Source organism: Stegodyphus dumicola, chromosome 1 (assembly GCF_044657685.1).
Source record: "Stegodyphus dumicola isolate Sdum_Otavi_A_Nest chromosome 1, ASM4465768v1".
NCBI lineage: Eukaryota > Metazoa > Arthropoda > Arachnida > Araneae > Eresidae > Stegodyphus > Stegodyphus dumicola.
This window is the reverse complement of record NC_140768.1, coordinates 191,714,139-191,730,289: the sequence shown is the minus strand read 5'-3', so window position 1 is coordinate 191,730,289 and position 16,151 is coordinate 191,714,139. Positions and strand designations below refer to the sequence as shown.

General features: G+C 30.6%; 1 protein-coding gene and 1 long non-coding RNA gene across 17 annotated transcripts in view; one reads left to right on the top strand and one right to left on the bottom strand.

The window, feature by feature from the left end:
• LOC146999427 (uncharacterized) overlaps positions 1-14,537 on the top strand; it is a 109,665-nt gene extending 95,128 nt beyond the window's left edge. For both annotated transcript variants that reach the window (XR_015043118.1, XR_015043119.1), the window contains one exon: positions 14,088-14,537. This is a non-coding gene — a long non-coding RNA (uncharacterized LOC146999427). The remainder of the gene's footprint in view (positions 1-14,087) is intronic.
• Positions 1-16,151, bottom strand: part of LOC118194955 (mutS protein homolog 5-like) — a 317,359-nt gene that overhangs the window by 40,219 nt on the left and 260,989 nt on the right. For 12 of the 15 annotated variants that reach the window (XR_015043107.1, XM_085824216.1, XM_085824192.1 and 9 more), the window contains one exon: positions 12,592-12,662. Coding sequence is in view for 11 of the 15 variants with exons in the window: in XM_085824216.1 (XP_085680342.1) it covers positions 12,592-12,662 (71 nt within the window). In the remaining 4 variants the exon portion in view is untranslated. Of the gene's footprint in view, positions 1-1,707; positions 1,908-12,591; positions 12,663-16,151 lie in introns of all 15 variants that reach the window. The other 3 variants (XR_015043108.1, XR_015043114.1, XR_015043110.1) reach the window with 2 other exon arrangements.

Below are 16,151 nucleotides of genomic sequence, written 5' to 3'. Positions count from 1 at the left end.
CTTGTTCGTGATGCCAAATTACACATCTTTGAGGCCTTTAAAGATCAATCTATGTTGTTGTTAAAATGATTTGTTATTGTTAAAATGCAATATCATTTTAGTAAAAAACTAAGCGCACAACTAAGTTAACCTTAACTTATTTACAAATGCTATAAAACCTTTATTTACTTATAAACATAATGAAATTTAATGAGAAAAGTTAAAATAATGAATCTTTAAATTAGCAAAAAAAGATATATCTAGTATGAAATGTCTATTCAGTTTGAAAATTAAATTTAATTTAAAAAATTACTTATTGAGAAATAATAAAAGACTTAAGAACATAAGCACATCATTGTGATCAGCAGAGGAAAGTGTGGAAATATAGGCAGTGACTAAGTTATGGGCTAATAGTAAAATTAAAGTCCTATCCAATCTCTAAAAAAGGTACTTTTCCATTTCGCCGGCGAGAATCTCGCCAAGCAGACTTTGTTGGCGACAACATACAGTATACACATAAAATTTTTAAAAAATTTTAGTTCTAAGAATTTTTTATTTTATTATTTATTATTAAATAAAAATATTTATTTATATTTTTATTTAAGGCATAAACATTTTAATATGGTTTAAAATTTTGTAAAAAACTAATAAATAAAGACAATAAATTTGTAAAAAGACATTAATTTAAGAATTTACTATGCTGTCATGGTACAACATCCTGATTCGCTGGTTCGTATCACGTGACCCCAAGTTATCTCATCTTATGTAAACTACGCTGCACAAATCTAATTCTCTCAGTAATTATCTACATTAATTTCAAGTTAAATCTTGATTTTTAAGAATTATTTCAATTCGTACGAATAGTTTACTCAGAAATTATGTAAAATTGCAGTGCTTTACTTCGCTAGTGCATTCTCATTAGAATTGATGAATTTAACCCTTGATTTTGCCTTTTCTATATTTTCGCCTTCGGGTGAGCAGTGTGATTACATCCTAATTGACTTAATTACCACGAATGGTCTTAGGGCATAAAATTTAATTATCTCTCTAAATATTCTATGTAAATGTATGCCAGTATTGAAAGGAACAATCAATTTGGTAAGAAATGGCTGCGTCTTATTTTGAAAATGAGGCGTAAAATGTTACCAGCGAAAATATTCCGTTTGGCATCAATTGTACCATTATTGACGACTTTAACGTTTGCGCCGGCAAAACGGAAAAGTACCCTAAAAATTATAATAAGCTAGCAGTTCAATCAACTCTACGCTTGCATATTTAACATTGAAAAATATTGTATAGTATTGCATTCACTGAATATTTGACAGGTATACGAATGATAACAATTTTCTTTCAAATAACCGAGTTTTATTTTTAATGAAGTTTATAACATAACTAGTGCAGATTTAATAAAGTTGTTTTGATGTATTTTTCAGTACACTGTAACACTGTATCATAAATATTTATGGTAACATCTGAAGTTTTAATAGTTTTTAATTTAAATACCTGTAGCCCATAATTAGTTGATATTTATTTTATTATATTTTCCTTTTAAAAATGCCTAAAACTACTTAAAAGTAAACTAAACAAAGGGTAAAGAAAATAATATAACCCGGATGGCATGGAGCAAATGATTATTGCCATAAGAGAGGAGAAAACATAAAATCTAATAACAGCTAAAATACTTCGTGGTACATTGCAGGGATTTTGTAAAAACAAGACTTTACCAACCCAAGCTACTTGTATTAATCCGGGTAATATGTCAATACTAGGGGGGGAAAATCCAAGAGCTTGTTTTTTTACTTTTGATGATGGTACAAAAATTTTTGCCTACACTTTAATTGATTTACAACTAATAGCATTTCAGTTGACTGAATATAACAGCATCAATCATTTTCCATTCAAATCAGGCCAGCACTGCTTGGTGTGATCTATTTTAAGAAGAGATAAAAATATTTTATTAATTCGCAAGTCTTCATTTGTAAGAGTACTTGGATTCAACAAAGAAAACTATGTACACTGCTCAAAAAAAAAAAAAAAAATGGGACAGTGCTATATTTCCCGTTCTACATGGGCGATTGACAAAATTCAAACTACGTTTTTCATGTCTCGAAAGTGCGACTTAGGATATATATTAGATTTATATATAGTACTATTCTAACATAGGTATTTTGACACAAAATCGGACTTTTTCTGAAATAACATACCAATTTTTTTACATATTTCGATTCTACGACTCAAATTATGCCAGAATACCAAGTTTTGTAAAAATCGTACGAATAGTTTTTAAAATATTAGCTCTCAAAATTTTAGCTCCTCAATGTTAATTGAATTTGGCAAATATTTATTAATATCTCTTTTTTTATTAAACTTTTTTGATTTTTTCTCTCATATTTCGAAATTTTGGTTCATTCCAAATAAAATTTACCCATTTTTTGCGTTTTATTTTTAAAATTTTTATTTTTAAATAATTTCTATAGATTTTTCGAAAAGAATTTTGAATTATAACCTATAAAATTTTTACCATCATCTTAAAGTAGGTGTATTTTTAAGCATATCTGCAAAAAATTAGACTTTTTCACTCAAAATTTTCGAAGATATACACGAATTTACATAATTTTGCGTTTTGAAATTTGGCACCTTTTTTTTTTTGAGCGATAATAACGCCAAATGTGGTCTATGGATTTTTGTTACACTGAATTGCCACAGCTATTTTTAACCTTAAACTTCAAGTAAAATTTTACGGAGAATTAATTATATGACATTTTTTTCCCTCAATGATGCATAATAAATATTTATTAATACTATATGAAAGGCTATTTTTTTAAATTATAGATGATATTATTCAAATTTTTAACTATTTTTTTTTTAAATTTCTCTCGTATCTTTTCTTTTTTAAAAAAAATTAAGAGTAAGTTTTTGTAAGAGTAAATTTTTATCTTCGGCGTTTTATCGTCTGCTACTTTACTTCGTTTAAATCGAATTGTTTAAAACTGAGAATTTTCGTTTGATATTTATTTGAATTTTATGACATTAACTGCATAATTTATTTCTAAACAAACTGTTGCTTTTGAAGTGGCTGAAAGGGCGGCTGATACTATTATCCATATTTTTAAAGCACAATATATTTTTATAGAAACATAATATTTAGAATAATCATTTTTTATAAAAGTCAAATTATGATATAAACATACAACCCTCTAGAGACTGAATTAATGGAAGTTCAATGGTTATGTAGAAATGATCTGCAGCTACTTAATGGCTGGATAAGTCAGCAGATTCTGTGGACAAGTAAGAATAATTATATAAACGACACCAACATTCTGTATTCAATAAACAACGAGGATACGATGTTTACTAAATGAATTTAAGAAGTTTTAAAACATAAAAAATCAACTCATTTTTTTCCTAAAATGTATTTTTGTGCGTAGCGTATTTTCATTATATCCTTAAAATTCTAATTTAGAATGTAATTGTCAAGAACTGAATCCTAATCATCAGTAATATAATAAGTAATTATTACTGTTATTAATAAATCCTTCTTATAAAGTAATTGCAAATATTTAAAAAAACTTTCTGTCTGAATGCAAACATTTTTCTATGCAAATATTTTTAATTTTATATTAATCAAGATTGCACACCATATTACTTATTTCCACTTCAATTCTTACCGTCAGTTCTAGTAGAATTTACAAATCAATTATATTTAATTAAGGATTGAATTGGATTATTTAATTATGGCAAAGCACACGAAAGCTATCTGCCTAAAGGGAGGGATGCCTTCGTGGAGGACTTTCTTAGGGAAACTGGCTCGTATACACGTTACACATGGGGAAAACCACGAAACCGCCCATGCGGCCAGCCCGTTCGCGGGATTCGAAACTCGAACCGAACTACCAGTGTTCAGCGTCTTTACCGCTTGGCTGTTGGTGGGCTATTTAATTAAGGAATGACCATCTAAGTTAAGAAACAGCGTACCGTAACAACATTTCAATTATTGGTTCCGTATCTTTCATGTTACTCCCGATTGGCTAGCTACATGATTTTTAATGAGTATTCGGATTTTACTAGTAACTTCACTTGGAAATCGCGCTTAAACTAGGTTAGTTGGTTATTTGAACATAGAAAGAACATGGGAGCTATTTGATTAAGATGCTTTCATAGAGAATCTTTGTAAAGAGAACCTAAAAAACTACGAAAACCAACCATGCAGCCTGGGTTAGACTGAGCAGCAAACAATTAGTATTTAACAATCTTTTCTTTTTCAAATGCTAGGCAACTGATGAGGCTCCAATTAAATCTCCAATTTAATATTTTATTTGTAAATATTTAAAATATTGTTGTATTCTTTGACACAAAAAGCAGAATTTAAGTTTTGTTAACTCGTTAGTAAACTACCAAGCCGTAGTGCAAATGAATATTCAGTTTCTTTGGCAATAATTGTATTCACTTAATATTCTTGGAATATGAGCTAAAGAAGGAACGTTCTCGGAAGATTAAAGAAGTGTTTAAATCCAGTGATATTAGGTTTGTCTTACAAGCTCAGGATCAAAACGATTCTGCAATTGCCCGAGTAGTTGACTTGTAAATGGATGTGAATTAAGCAGATGACTTTTAATTTTACGTTATTCAGCCAGAAAACGTATTCCAAATGTTTTGTATTGCATGACAATGCATCTTTTCATTATTCAATAACCAGTCGGAGAACCGCTTGTGTTCGGAAAATAAGTATGTATATTCAATTGTCCTGCATGTTCTTCAAATTTGTCTTTTTGTGATTTTTTTTCTTTCTCAAAAACTAAAGTTGCCTCTCAAAGGAAAGTTTTTTGACATTGAAGAGACAAAATTAATATGACATCTACTTTTAGAGGCATGTGAAAAACAGATCTCTACATACCTTCTCTTCCATTACATGTTTACAGTCAGAAAAAAAGTTACATCAGCGTAAATTCTATAATCTATTTTTATTACACTCTGATTACTTTATTAACATACAGTGAATATGTACTAAATCTTTAACTTTAGCTTAAGTAATTCGGAATTTTTGACGGAATTGTTGTCGGAACTAGGACTTAGAAGATAAGTCAAATTTAATATTTCGATAACCCAGTAAATTCAAGTTCGAAATTTCAATATTTTATTTTCGGAGGGAGGGGAAATGTTTTCAGTTTTGGTCCATTATACTAAGTATATTTGCTTCGATTTTTTATTTTTCCATAAAAGCGAAAATTTTACGCATGGAATACATATAACGCATAGCTTCAAATTAAAATTTAATAATATACAGAGTGGTTATAATTAAAGTTCCACATTGAAACGGTCATAAAAGGAAAACTACTGGATCAAATGTTATCAAACTTGGAAATCGTGTAAAGGAGGTCATGGGAATTTATTTTCTGCGAATAAAAGGAAGTACGAAACCTCACCACCAGGGTGGAAATGGCGCTGTATGCAATATTGTTAAACGAAATATGGGTCGGAATCTAACTTAACCTTTTGTTAAACGGGTTTAATATGTTGTATACCCTTAAGAAACTTTGAAGTAGGCAAATTATTATTTAAAGAAGTTAAATTCGATAAATGTCGAGTGCGCCATCCCTGTAAGTGAGAATTTCGTCCGTGAAAACCACGAATTAGCGATTAGAAAATGTGAGATCGCAAATCACTCTCACAAGTGCGTACAATCTGGAAATCGTTTTCTTACAGATTGCTAATTTGTAATTTTTTAAGCCTGAATTCGGCACTAAAACATGAAGATACTGATTCAAAACACTTTTAATCGATTTGGGCCAAAGAAATCTCTCATGTTATCTATCTAGTTCCATTGCATTCTCCTACTGCATTCGATTGCATAACAGTCATTTCACACCATTTATTGTTGAATGACAGCTAGTTTTATAACTGAACCATTTTTTTCTGAAGAGCAGTCGACAGCTGGACCACTGCGATTGCAGCTCACTTAGAGCCAATATTAAAATGTTTCGTGATACATGAATTGCAGTAACGTGGCATTTTAGATACTACGATTTTTATGCAGGACTGGGCACCACCTCAAGAGTGTCGCATAGTTACATAGGCAACATTTCACGAATGAACGTATTATAGGCCAACACTTCCCCTCTTCCCACCAGACCTCAACCTCTGTGACTTTTGTCTATGAGGTTATCTCAAAAGCCTGTGTAAAGCTCACTGTGTATGGTGATAATCTAAACAATTTGGCAGAAATGAAAAATGTGATACACTGATAACATTTCTCCTGATATGCTATGTGTAACGTGTATACGAGCCAGTTTCCCTTAAAAAGTCCTCCACGAAGGCATCCCTCCCTTAAGGCAGATAGCCCTCGAGTGCTTTGCCGTAATCTAATAAACCAAACCAAAACCAAACCTGATATGCTAAGAGCTGCTGTTGAGAATGCAGTAACATGATTTAACTTGCTTTCGGAAAATGCTGGACGCTACATTGAACATGCTTTGTAACACGTTTCGGAAAATATTAAACACATTTTAAACAGATGTTTTCGTGTCTTATTTCATTTAACAATATTGTATACAGCGCCATTTTTCCCCTGATGGTGAGTTTTTTAACTCTTTTTTTTTCTGCCGAAAATAAATTCTCATAACCTCCTTTACACGATTCCCAAGTTTGATAACATTTGGTCCGGTAGTTTTCCTTTTATGACAATTTCAAAGTGGAACTTTAATAATAACCACCATGTAAAATAAGCTTTAAAAGTTTGACAGTTTGGTTCAAGTTTAAAAAATATATATATAAATATAAATTTTTATATTAATTCTCTTAGAAAGCATGTTTTAAGAAGCTAATTTTTCTCTCGTGTTATAGATTGTATAAAAAAACATGATCTTTATTATGATTTAGATTGTTTCAGCCGATATAAGAATCGGGTTACTCTGTGGTACAGAATAAACCCTGCTGGACTGTTTTATTTCTTTGTCATTTAGCAAAAATCTTTTAATTAAAATATTTATCCTTTGGACTTCGCTTTAAACTTTATTTATAGCTAAAATGACTAGAAAATGAAAAGCTGTCTTTAGCTGAAATGCTATTCATATAATTGATATTTTAAAAAATTGACAAGAATGCAAAATGTATGGAAGTCTAGCAGTCGAAAAATCTTAATTTTCTTGTGTGAGCACTGAAAATAACTGTAGAAGGAAAGAAGAAAATTAGGGAGAAAAGTAAGCAAAAATTTGCAGGGAAATTGGGCTGTCAGACGTACCAAGATGTTCAAAAAGTTGGACGCTTTCGAATATACTTTCAGGATACTTCAAAGAATTTAGGTGTTCAAAGAGAAAACACTTGGACCAGTACACCAGCAAATACCATCAATTGAGCTTGTGTTAACAGAAAAGACAAAACGATATCATTGCAGATTAAAGTGAAGAGCGACTGGTTTTAAACTATATGGTTGTGTAAATTACGTTATAGAACATCATACCGTATCATAAATGGTGAATCCCATGATTTCCTCAGTCGAATTATTTGAAGATTCAGGAGTTTATCCAGTGATGTATGTGGATGTCACTTAACGATGTTTTTTTCCCTTCCTGATGAAACAGCGGCCGAGCGGTAAAGTCGCTGAACACTGGTAGTTCGGTCCGAGGTTCGAATTCCGCGAACGGGCTGGCTGCATGGGCGTTTTCGTGGTTTTCCCCATGTGTAACGTGTATGCGAGCCAGTTTCCCTTAGAAAGTCCTCCAAGAAGGCATCCCTCCCCTTAGGCAGATAGCCGTAGTGTGCTTTGTCATAATAAAATAAACCAAAACCTTTTGATGAAACCAGTCTTTCCTTTCATCTCATAGCTTCAAAATGTTTAGCCTCTAAAGACTGATAAAGGCTCTGACGAAATACTTTGTGAAGAACTTTCTAAGGGAAACCAGCTGTCATACGCGGTACACATGAGAAAATCCACGAAAACGCCCATGCAACCAGCCCGTTTACCGGGTTCGAACCCCGGAGTGAACTACCAGTGTTCAGCAACTTTACCGCTCGAACGTTTGTGGGCCTTTATGAAATGGAAGGCGATAACTTTATTTAAAATGATTGTCAGAAATACCAAAATGTTTCGAAAAGTTGGATACTTTTCAATATACTTTCAGAATGCGTAAAGAAACAGAGAAGAAAAATAAATTTTTTCGTAAAATTTAGTATTCGTATTTTTTTAAATTTAAAACTTTTCAATCTTATGATATTTGATTCTTGCGATTTCAAAAATAAAATATTTGACTAAAATATGAATAACATTTTAAGAAACCAAATGTAGGATAAAATTGTGTAAAGCAATGGGCACAATGATAAAACTGTTTAAAGCAGTGTATGCAAGTCATCCTAAGTTAAAATATCGGTTATACATCTCTCTTATTTATATATATTTTTTCTGAATGGAACATTGAAAGGCGTGTAAAACTGTGCTTTACTACATTCATATACTTTTTTTCCTAAGGAAACTAGGTTGCCATATATTAAGAAGTTCGCCAAGTGAAGTATTCTTGGCGCAAACTGACAAAAAAGTGCCAACATAAATTTGTGAATTTCTCCGTAAATTTCGCTCCAAATTTTACAAAATTTCATATTTAGGCGTAATTTGAGTCGTAGAATCGAAATATGTAAAAAAATTGGTATGTTATTTCAGAAAAAGTCCGATTTTGTGTCAAAATACCTATGTTAGAATAGTGCTATATATAAATCTAATATATATCCCAAGTCGCGCTTTTGAGACATGAAGAACGCAATTTGAATTTTGTCAATCGGCCCAGTAGATCGGGAGATATGACTGTCCCATTTTTCTCTTTTAATATAGTATGCAGTTTTCAAACGCATCGTAGTCTGGGTTACAAAGTATTCTTCCGAAAAAAAACGCACTTCAAATAAATAAAATCAAATTCTGGAAAATTGATATTAATAAATATATTTAAAATGCTCAGTTCGAAGGAATAAATACAAAATTTTAAAACAATTATCTGAAGAGACAATGCAACACAAACAATTAAAATAAAAGTATAAAAATTTAAAAATGACCTAAAATAATAGGTATGACGAAAAGTATATATAAAGAAAACTATTTGAAAAAAAAATAAACGCTGCACCTTTGTTTACGCAGTTCGAATAGGTAAATAGAAATTTTTAAAACAGTTATTCAGAAAAAAAAAAAAAAAAAGTGCAACTTGAACAATTAAAATGAAATTTGAAAAGAAAAAATTACTTAAAATAATAAGTTATAATTAAAAATATAATATAAAGAATATTATTTGGAAAAAGGAACGATGGTGACTTTTTTTCCTAAGGAAACTAGGTTGCCATATATTAAGAAGTTCGCCAAGTGAAGTATTCTTGGCGCAAACTGACAAAAAAGTGCCAACATAAATTTGTGAATTTCTCCGTAAATTTCGCTCCAAATTTTACAAAATTTCATATTTAGGCGTAATTTGAGTCGTAGAATCGAAATATGTAAAAAAATTGGTATGTTATTTCAGAAAAAGTCCGATTTTGCGTCAAAATACCTATGTTAGAATAGTGCTATATATAAATCTAATATATATCCTAAGTCGCGCTTTCGAGACATGAAGAACGCAATTTGAATTTTGTCAATCGGCCCAGTAGATCGGGAGATATAGGACTGTCCCATTTTTTTTTTTGAGCAGTGTACATTTTAAAACAGCTATTAAATACAAATGTACTGCTGACGAGACACAACATTCGATTGCTTACAGCATGGCTGCCTACATAATAAAACAAATTGAAAATGAGAAAAACAGTGTTAACTCATACTGAATGAGATTCTACCATCACTATTGTTATTTGCATGACTGCCATTATCGTTACAGCCTCCACTCAAAACATTCCCAAGAACTAATATGTCTCCCATGAAGGGTAACCCACTAGATGCCATTTGGCAAGCTCTTACCCATCTGTTTGAGTTACATTCATATTTTTAACAGAGTGGTTTACACACATTATGGAAAACATTTCTTCAGTCGAGAAATCACTAGCAGTTTTATTGGGCTTAGAAAGACATTACATTCACGTACACAATCTGATTTAATCAATATAGCTAATTAGAGCACATCAATACAAGCAGGCAACTATAATTTCTCTAACACCTCATTCGATATACTAACTGTAATCCCTTGGTAATATTTTCATGGGTCTTTTGAAAATACTGAGGAAATGTGGCAACAGTTAAGACATTTCAAAACATCCAAACATTCCTGTAACAATATGTGATATCAAGGAATTTTATTGGAAAAGCTTTGAATACAAAACAAAGCAAATCATGGTGAATATCTTTAAAGATATTAGATTTTATTGGAATAAGAATACATTTTCAGATTAGAATTTTTAGCATTTGACTGTGAAGCAATCAAACCTTGCACTGCAATGCCATCTACTTTAGTTATAATCTAGGTATGGACAGTTTTTTTTCTCCTTCGTGCCATTTGCTCTTCATTAATCTCTTCTAGAAGCATTCCATGCAAGTAATTCTATATGCCATTTCTGGAGTACCAATTAAGAAAAGAAAAAAAAAAAAAAAAAAAAAAACACGGTGGTCAAAGGCCGCGGCAGATTTCATCATACAAAAATGACATTACTTTTCTGCTGGTGGATCCGATCTGCTGCTGGATCAAAAAAAGGATTGTGGTTTACATTTGAGTCTTATAGTCTAGCGCAGAAAATTCTATTTCAGGAGAAAAATGTCGACTTTTGTACACTTCTGTCAATGCTGGAAAAAAGAACTGTAAACAGGACTGTGCCAAATCTGAGCTGCAAGGAGTGCATGGAACAAGAGCAAATTTCAGTATTGTCACTATTTTCATCATTGCTTGAGTGAAGAGCTTTGTTTTAAAGGGGTAAAAAATCTTTTATGCCAGATTTTGCAGATTAGTTGCCTGAGCATTCAAAATTTTAAACTTTCAGAATTAATTGCAATTTTTTAGGCAGAAATTTATTGAAAATTATGTTCCTTGCATCTCCAAAAATTACCAGCATGATTTTATATACTGATTGAGAATTTCTTAATATTTGAGAACTTGATGATATTCGATGCATTGCCACTTATCAGTTCCATACAATGATTGTATGGATGCGAATAATTATTATATTTCCATGAATTTTGATTAATTGCAACATTTTAATAAGCAAACCTCTATAGCAGATCAGTGTTTTATATGTAACTCACATATTGTGCTAAGCATTGATAAATGCAACTGTTCAAGAAGGTTAAATAACGAAGTGAAATTTTAGGTGTGTGGTGAAATGAAGTTGATACAGTCAAAAGTCGTTAATTCGGACAACCATAATCCGGACCTCAAAGCTACAAACTTTGTGCGCATGCGTGAACGCGACGCATGCGCACAGGCGTTTAAGAGTGCGCATAAGACCTTTACGGTTGCGAATATGTTTGTGCGCATGCGCGTTTAATGTGTAAGGGAGGTATAAACTAAGCTAAAATTATCTAATTCAGTTAATGTTGCAGATTGCGTTGTTCCTTAATCTTCGAATTGGATCCGGCTTATTATTTTTTGCAGACTGTTAGAGCAATTTCATAAAAGTAAGCTTGAACTTTCGATTATGTCAAATAGAATTTCCGATATATATTTACTAATATGTAATTTGTATCTACAAAGCGAAAATATGTTTTGAAATCCGAAATCTGTTTATCAATTTCACGCTGCGGATTCGAAGTTGATCTGTCAGCACTATCCTTATCTTCAGGGCAGATGTTTTTATTTTATTTGGCTTATAATTCCTTACTAAGTGTAGTATTTCATCTCGATGTACTCAGTCTTTGATATGATTTAAATCAAGTTCCTCGTCATTATAATTCGCTTCCGATAGTGAAGAAAGTGACCCAGAGGTTATTGAAAACGAAAACATTTCGATTGACAAATTAGTCGGTATTCTCAACACAGCAATTATAGGACTTGAACAGCGGAACTTTGTAACTAAACAAGAAATGATGTCTGTTTAATAGAATTAAAGAGAAAGTATTGTCACATGAAACGAAGCAACTTACATTGAAAGAAATGTTTAATAAAGTAAACAAATAAATATTAAGCTTTTTCTTTTTGTAAATTTTGATACCCTTTAGATCATAATTGTTCTTTATTTCATAAATTACGGTTTCATATTTTTAATTTTGTAATTTCTGCATGCCATCTTACCAGATTTAAACCGATGATCGATAATCCGGAATCGCCGAAGTCCCGACGAGTCCGGATTAACGACTTTTGACTGTATTATACACCAATGTTGTAATTACCCCCAAATGAAGTTGATATGTTGGTGATATTAAATACCAACCATTAGTAATACTACATGGCAGAAGACTATCAATTAAACTACGTAAAACCACTTTTTTACAGCACTAATATAGATTTATTCTAATCTATGATATTAGGAGAGGAATTTCTTTATGCTTCAACAGATACCAAATTTATTTTATGATTTTTATAATTGTAATTTATAGGGCCTATAAAAATAATGAAATTGATAATAAAAAATTTTGGAAATTATCAAGCCAGTTTGATTTTGAAAACATACTTTTCATTCATATAACATAATTATTTTTTAGTATTTAAAAATCTGTTCACATACTTTGCAAGCCTTTTTTGTATATATATGTCTTCAGCTGGAATTTGCTGCTTTTCTTTTAAAGCTTTAGCAACCTATGTTGTAAAAAAAAGTAGGACACAGGGGAAAAGTAATTATAAAAATTGAATTTAAAAATGTCATTAACAGTTAAAAACAGTCTACGTTCTAATACATTTTAAATAGCAACTTTGAATAATTATATACTACAGGCAAAACTTAGTCATATTCAAATGAAAGTTAGTAACTCAAAATGAAATGTACAAATACGTGCTTTAAAGTCAGTAAAATACATGAGACCTACGGTAACTGATGAGTAAATCAAATAAAGTCATATCAAAAGTATCGCGAGTAATAATAACTAATTTTAAGCTTATAATTAATTAATTTAAAGCGATATTTGATTTCAAGTTAATTAACAAAAATTTGTAAAGATGATAATTACATGGTTAAACATCTTTTTGATGAAAAATAATAGTATTTTAATATGCTGTTATGTTAATGTCTTTCAATTACCCTGTACATATAGCTACAGAGTATGTAATATTCATAACAAATAGCCTATACTCATAATGTATGTACCTTAAATCTATTGAGCATAAATGAAATATTATATTCTTGCAAGTACAGATATATTTGTTATTTAAACAAAAACAGAAGTAAATTCTAAGACTTGTGTTCTAAAATATACTTTTGTATAACAAAACCTTTTAACCTCTGATTTGCTCTGTTTTTTTCCTATTTTTTGCACATTTTAATTGTTAATTACACACCAGTAATAATAGTTTTCCATATGTGCAATGCAAATACATACCAATTTTCTTTAGAAAATCCTCCATGAAGATATTCCTAGCCTTTAGGCAGTGTTATCAGTTCTCTTATCAATTATGGCAAAGCAAACGAGGCAGATAGCCTTTGTGTGCTTTACAATAACCGATTAAAGAAACATTCATCATTAGTTCAAAGATGGAATTTTTCGCAGGGAGGCACTCCCATAATTTTTAATCCTTCTGAAGATCTCAAACCTTACTATTCTATAAATACTTCTATTAAATTATATTTACACATTATTGAAATTATAAACCTTTAATTTATGATAATTTGGGACCAATCCAATGATGTAAATCCACACTTTTTCCCCTTGTTTTGATTTTTAGCCAAATTACGTTTCCGTTAGATTTTTTTTCATTTTGTTACTGTTCAGCTGAATGAAAATAAGGCACGTCTGAAATAGGAATGAAAAATGCTTGCTAAAATGTTTGACCCAACAGTATGTTTAAGTATGTTTTGACACAACAGTATATTAAAGCCCAACAGTATGTTTTTAGATGACTGACCTTTAGTGCATTCTACAGTGATGAAACTGCACATGGGATACGCAAAAGCAATATTCACAACCAAATGTTATTGTACCATTAAATATATCACTAGGTGTTCCACTGTTTTTTTTTTTTTTTTCCTACTGTAGGCTGCACAATAATTGTCTTTTCATTTTTCTTTAGATTGAAAATATGAATAAGGAAATATTTACTAATGTGTAAGGTGTGGTTGAATGCTTGTTTTCTAAGGAAATTAAAGATGATATTATTGCTGTACCACCTAAAGTTGACTAACTGATGGATGAAGAAGAAATTGACAATGAGAATTTTAGGTATTCTACTTATATGAGATACTGCTGGGTAAAGAGAGACTGCTGTTTCTCCCCCCTTGAAAAAATGGAATTGCCTTCAACTTCTCAGAAAAAGGCTAAAATATTAAAAACAGAAAAGCCAAAAATAAATCTGGACAATGAAAACACAAATTACACAAAACGGATGGAAGCAGAGGGAAAATATAAGGACTATCTTGTGGCACTAGAAACTGACCTAGAAAATGTATCTCCAAGTTGTTATGTTTGAAAATTTCTTACTGATGAAGTATGTAATTTAATCATTAAAATGTTTGAAAATTTCTTACTGATGAAGTATGTAATTTAATCATTAAAGTGACAATCTGCTAATCTAAACATGTTAAAAAATATCATAGTTTATTATTTCCTCAGAATACATTCATAAGGTTTTTAATTTTTTGCTGGCTATCATACTCTTCTAAATGAAAGAGATTATTGGAGTGCAGCAAAAGACTTAAAAATTGAGATAGTTCAGAATACTTTAACCAGGAATTACTTAAAAATAAAATTATATATTAACTTCCAGGTCAATTTCAAAGTCTCTAAAAATATGCACAACAAATCATTTAAAATAAGACCCCTTTTAGAAAAAGTTAATGAAAAGTTAAAGCGGGAAGGAATTTTCAATAAATGTGTGGCAATGAAATAATTATAAGGTACTATGATCATTATTCTCTAAAAGAGTTTATAAAAGCTAAGCCAATACATTTTATTTACAAACTCTGGGCAATCCGTGGTGATAGTGGATACTGTTTTAAATTTTCTTTGTATTGTGGGTTAATTTAAGTCGAGTCCTAAAGCACAATTTGAGAGTCATGCTTTAGGATTACTGGGACAAACAGTTGTAGTGAATATGTTATCCATTGCAGAAAATCCATCATGCCATACATTTAATTTTTGATAATTTTTCACTAGCTATTCTTCTCTGCATAAACTGGGGGGAACATTCGAGTTACTGGGACTGTATGAGACAACAGAACTGAAAAGTGTATAATAAAATCTTCCAGTAAGTTGGATAAAATGTCACATGTCTCATATGATTATCCATTTGATGAAAAGAATGAAATAATGATAGTTAGATGGAAGAACTGCATGGCAATTACGACTATTTTAATAACACTGAATGCACTTCAAAAATGCAAAGATGGTCTGTTGGGAAGAAGGATAAAGTAACAATCTCACAATGGAATTTAATAGGTACTTAATGTATAAAGTATTTAATATATTAGGTATACTTAATATATTAAATTTAATTATACAATAATATTTAATAAATACTTAATGTTTATTATACAAATACATGGGAGGAGTAGACTATCATGAATACTTGTTAGAAAAGAGGCAGTACTGCAGTTAAAGGTAAAACATGTCATTGGTGTTTGTTCATATGAATTATTGACATGGCATTAGTGAATGCAAGCCATAGAAACATCCATGGATCTAATTACATGACATTGAAAGATTTCCGAAGAACTGTAGCTGTAAAGTATTTGAAATAGATCAGAAGAAAAGTTTGAAAATGCTGGTTTAACAACTTTCCTTCAACATCAAGAAACAGTGTTAGTAATGATATCCATTATAACAGGATAGATCATAATATAGGCCAGTGAAATGCATAAGATGCTGCCAATTTGTAGGTTGTCAGTCAAGACATGTCATATTTTGTATACAGTGCAGTATCATTTTATGTAAAAATTGCTTTACAAAATTTCACACAAAATTGTAAGTACTACATTTTATTAATATTATATTCATTTATTATTTGAATTTAACAAATATTCTCTATTCGTATAAAGCAAATATAAAATTAAAATTTAATTAAGAAATTTTGCAAAGAAATAAAAATAATTATTATTGCTGCGAACTAATTTACAATATCATTTAAATTCTAAGAGCA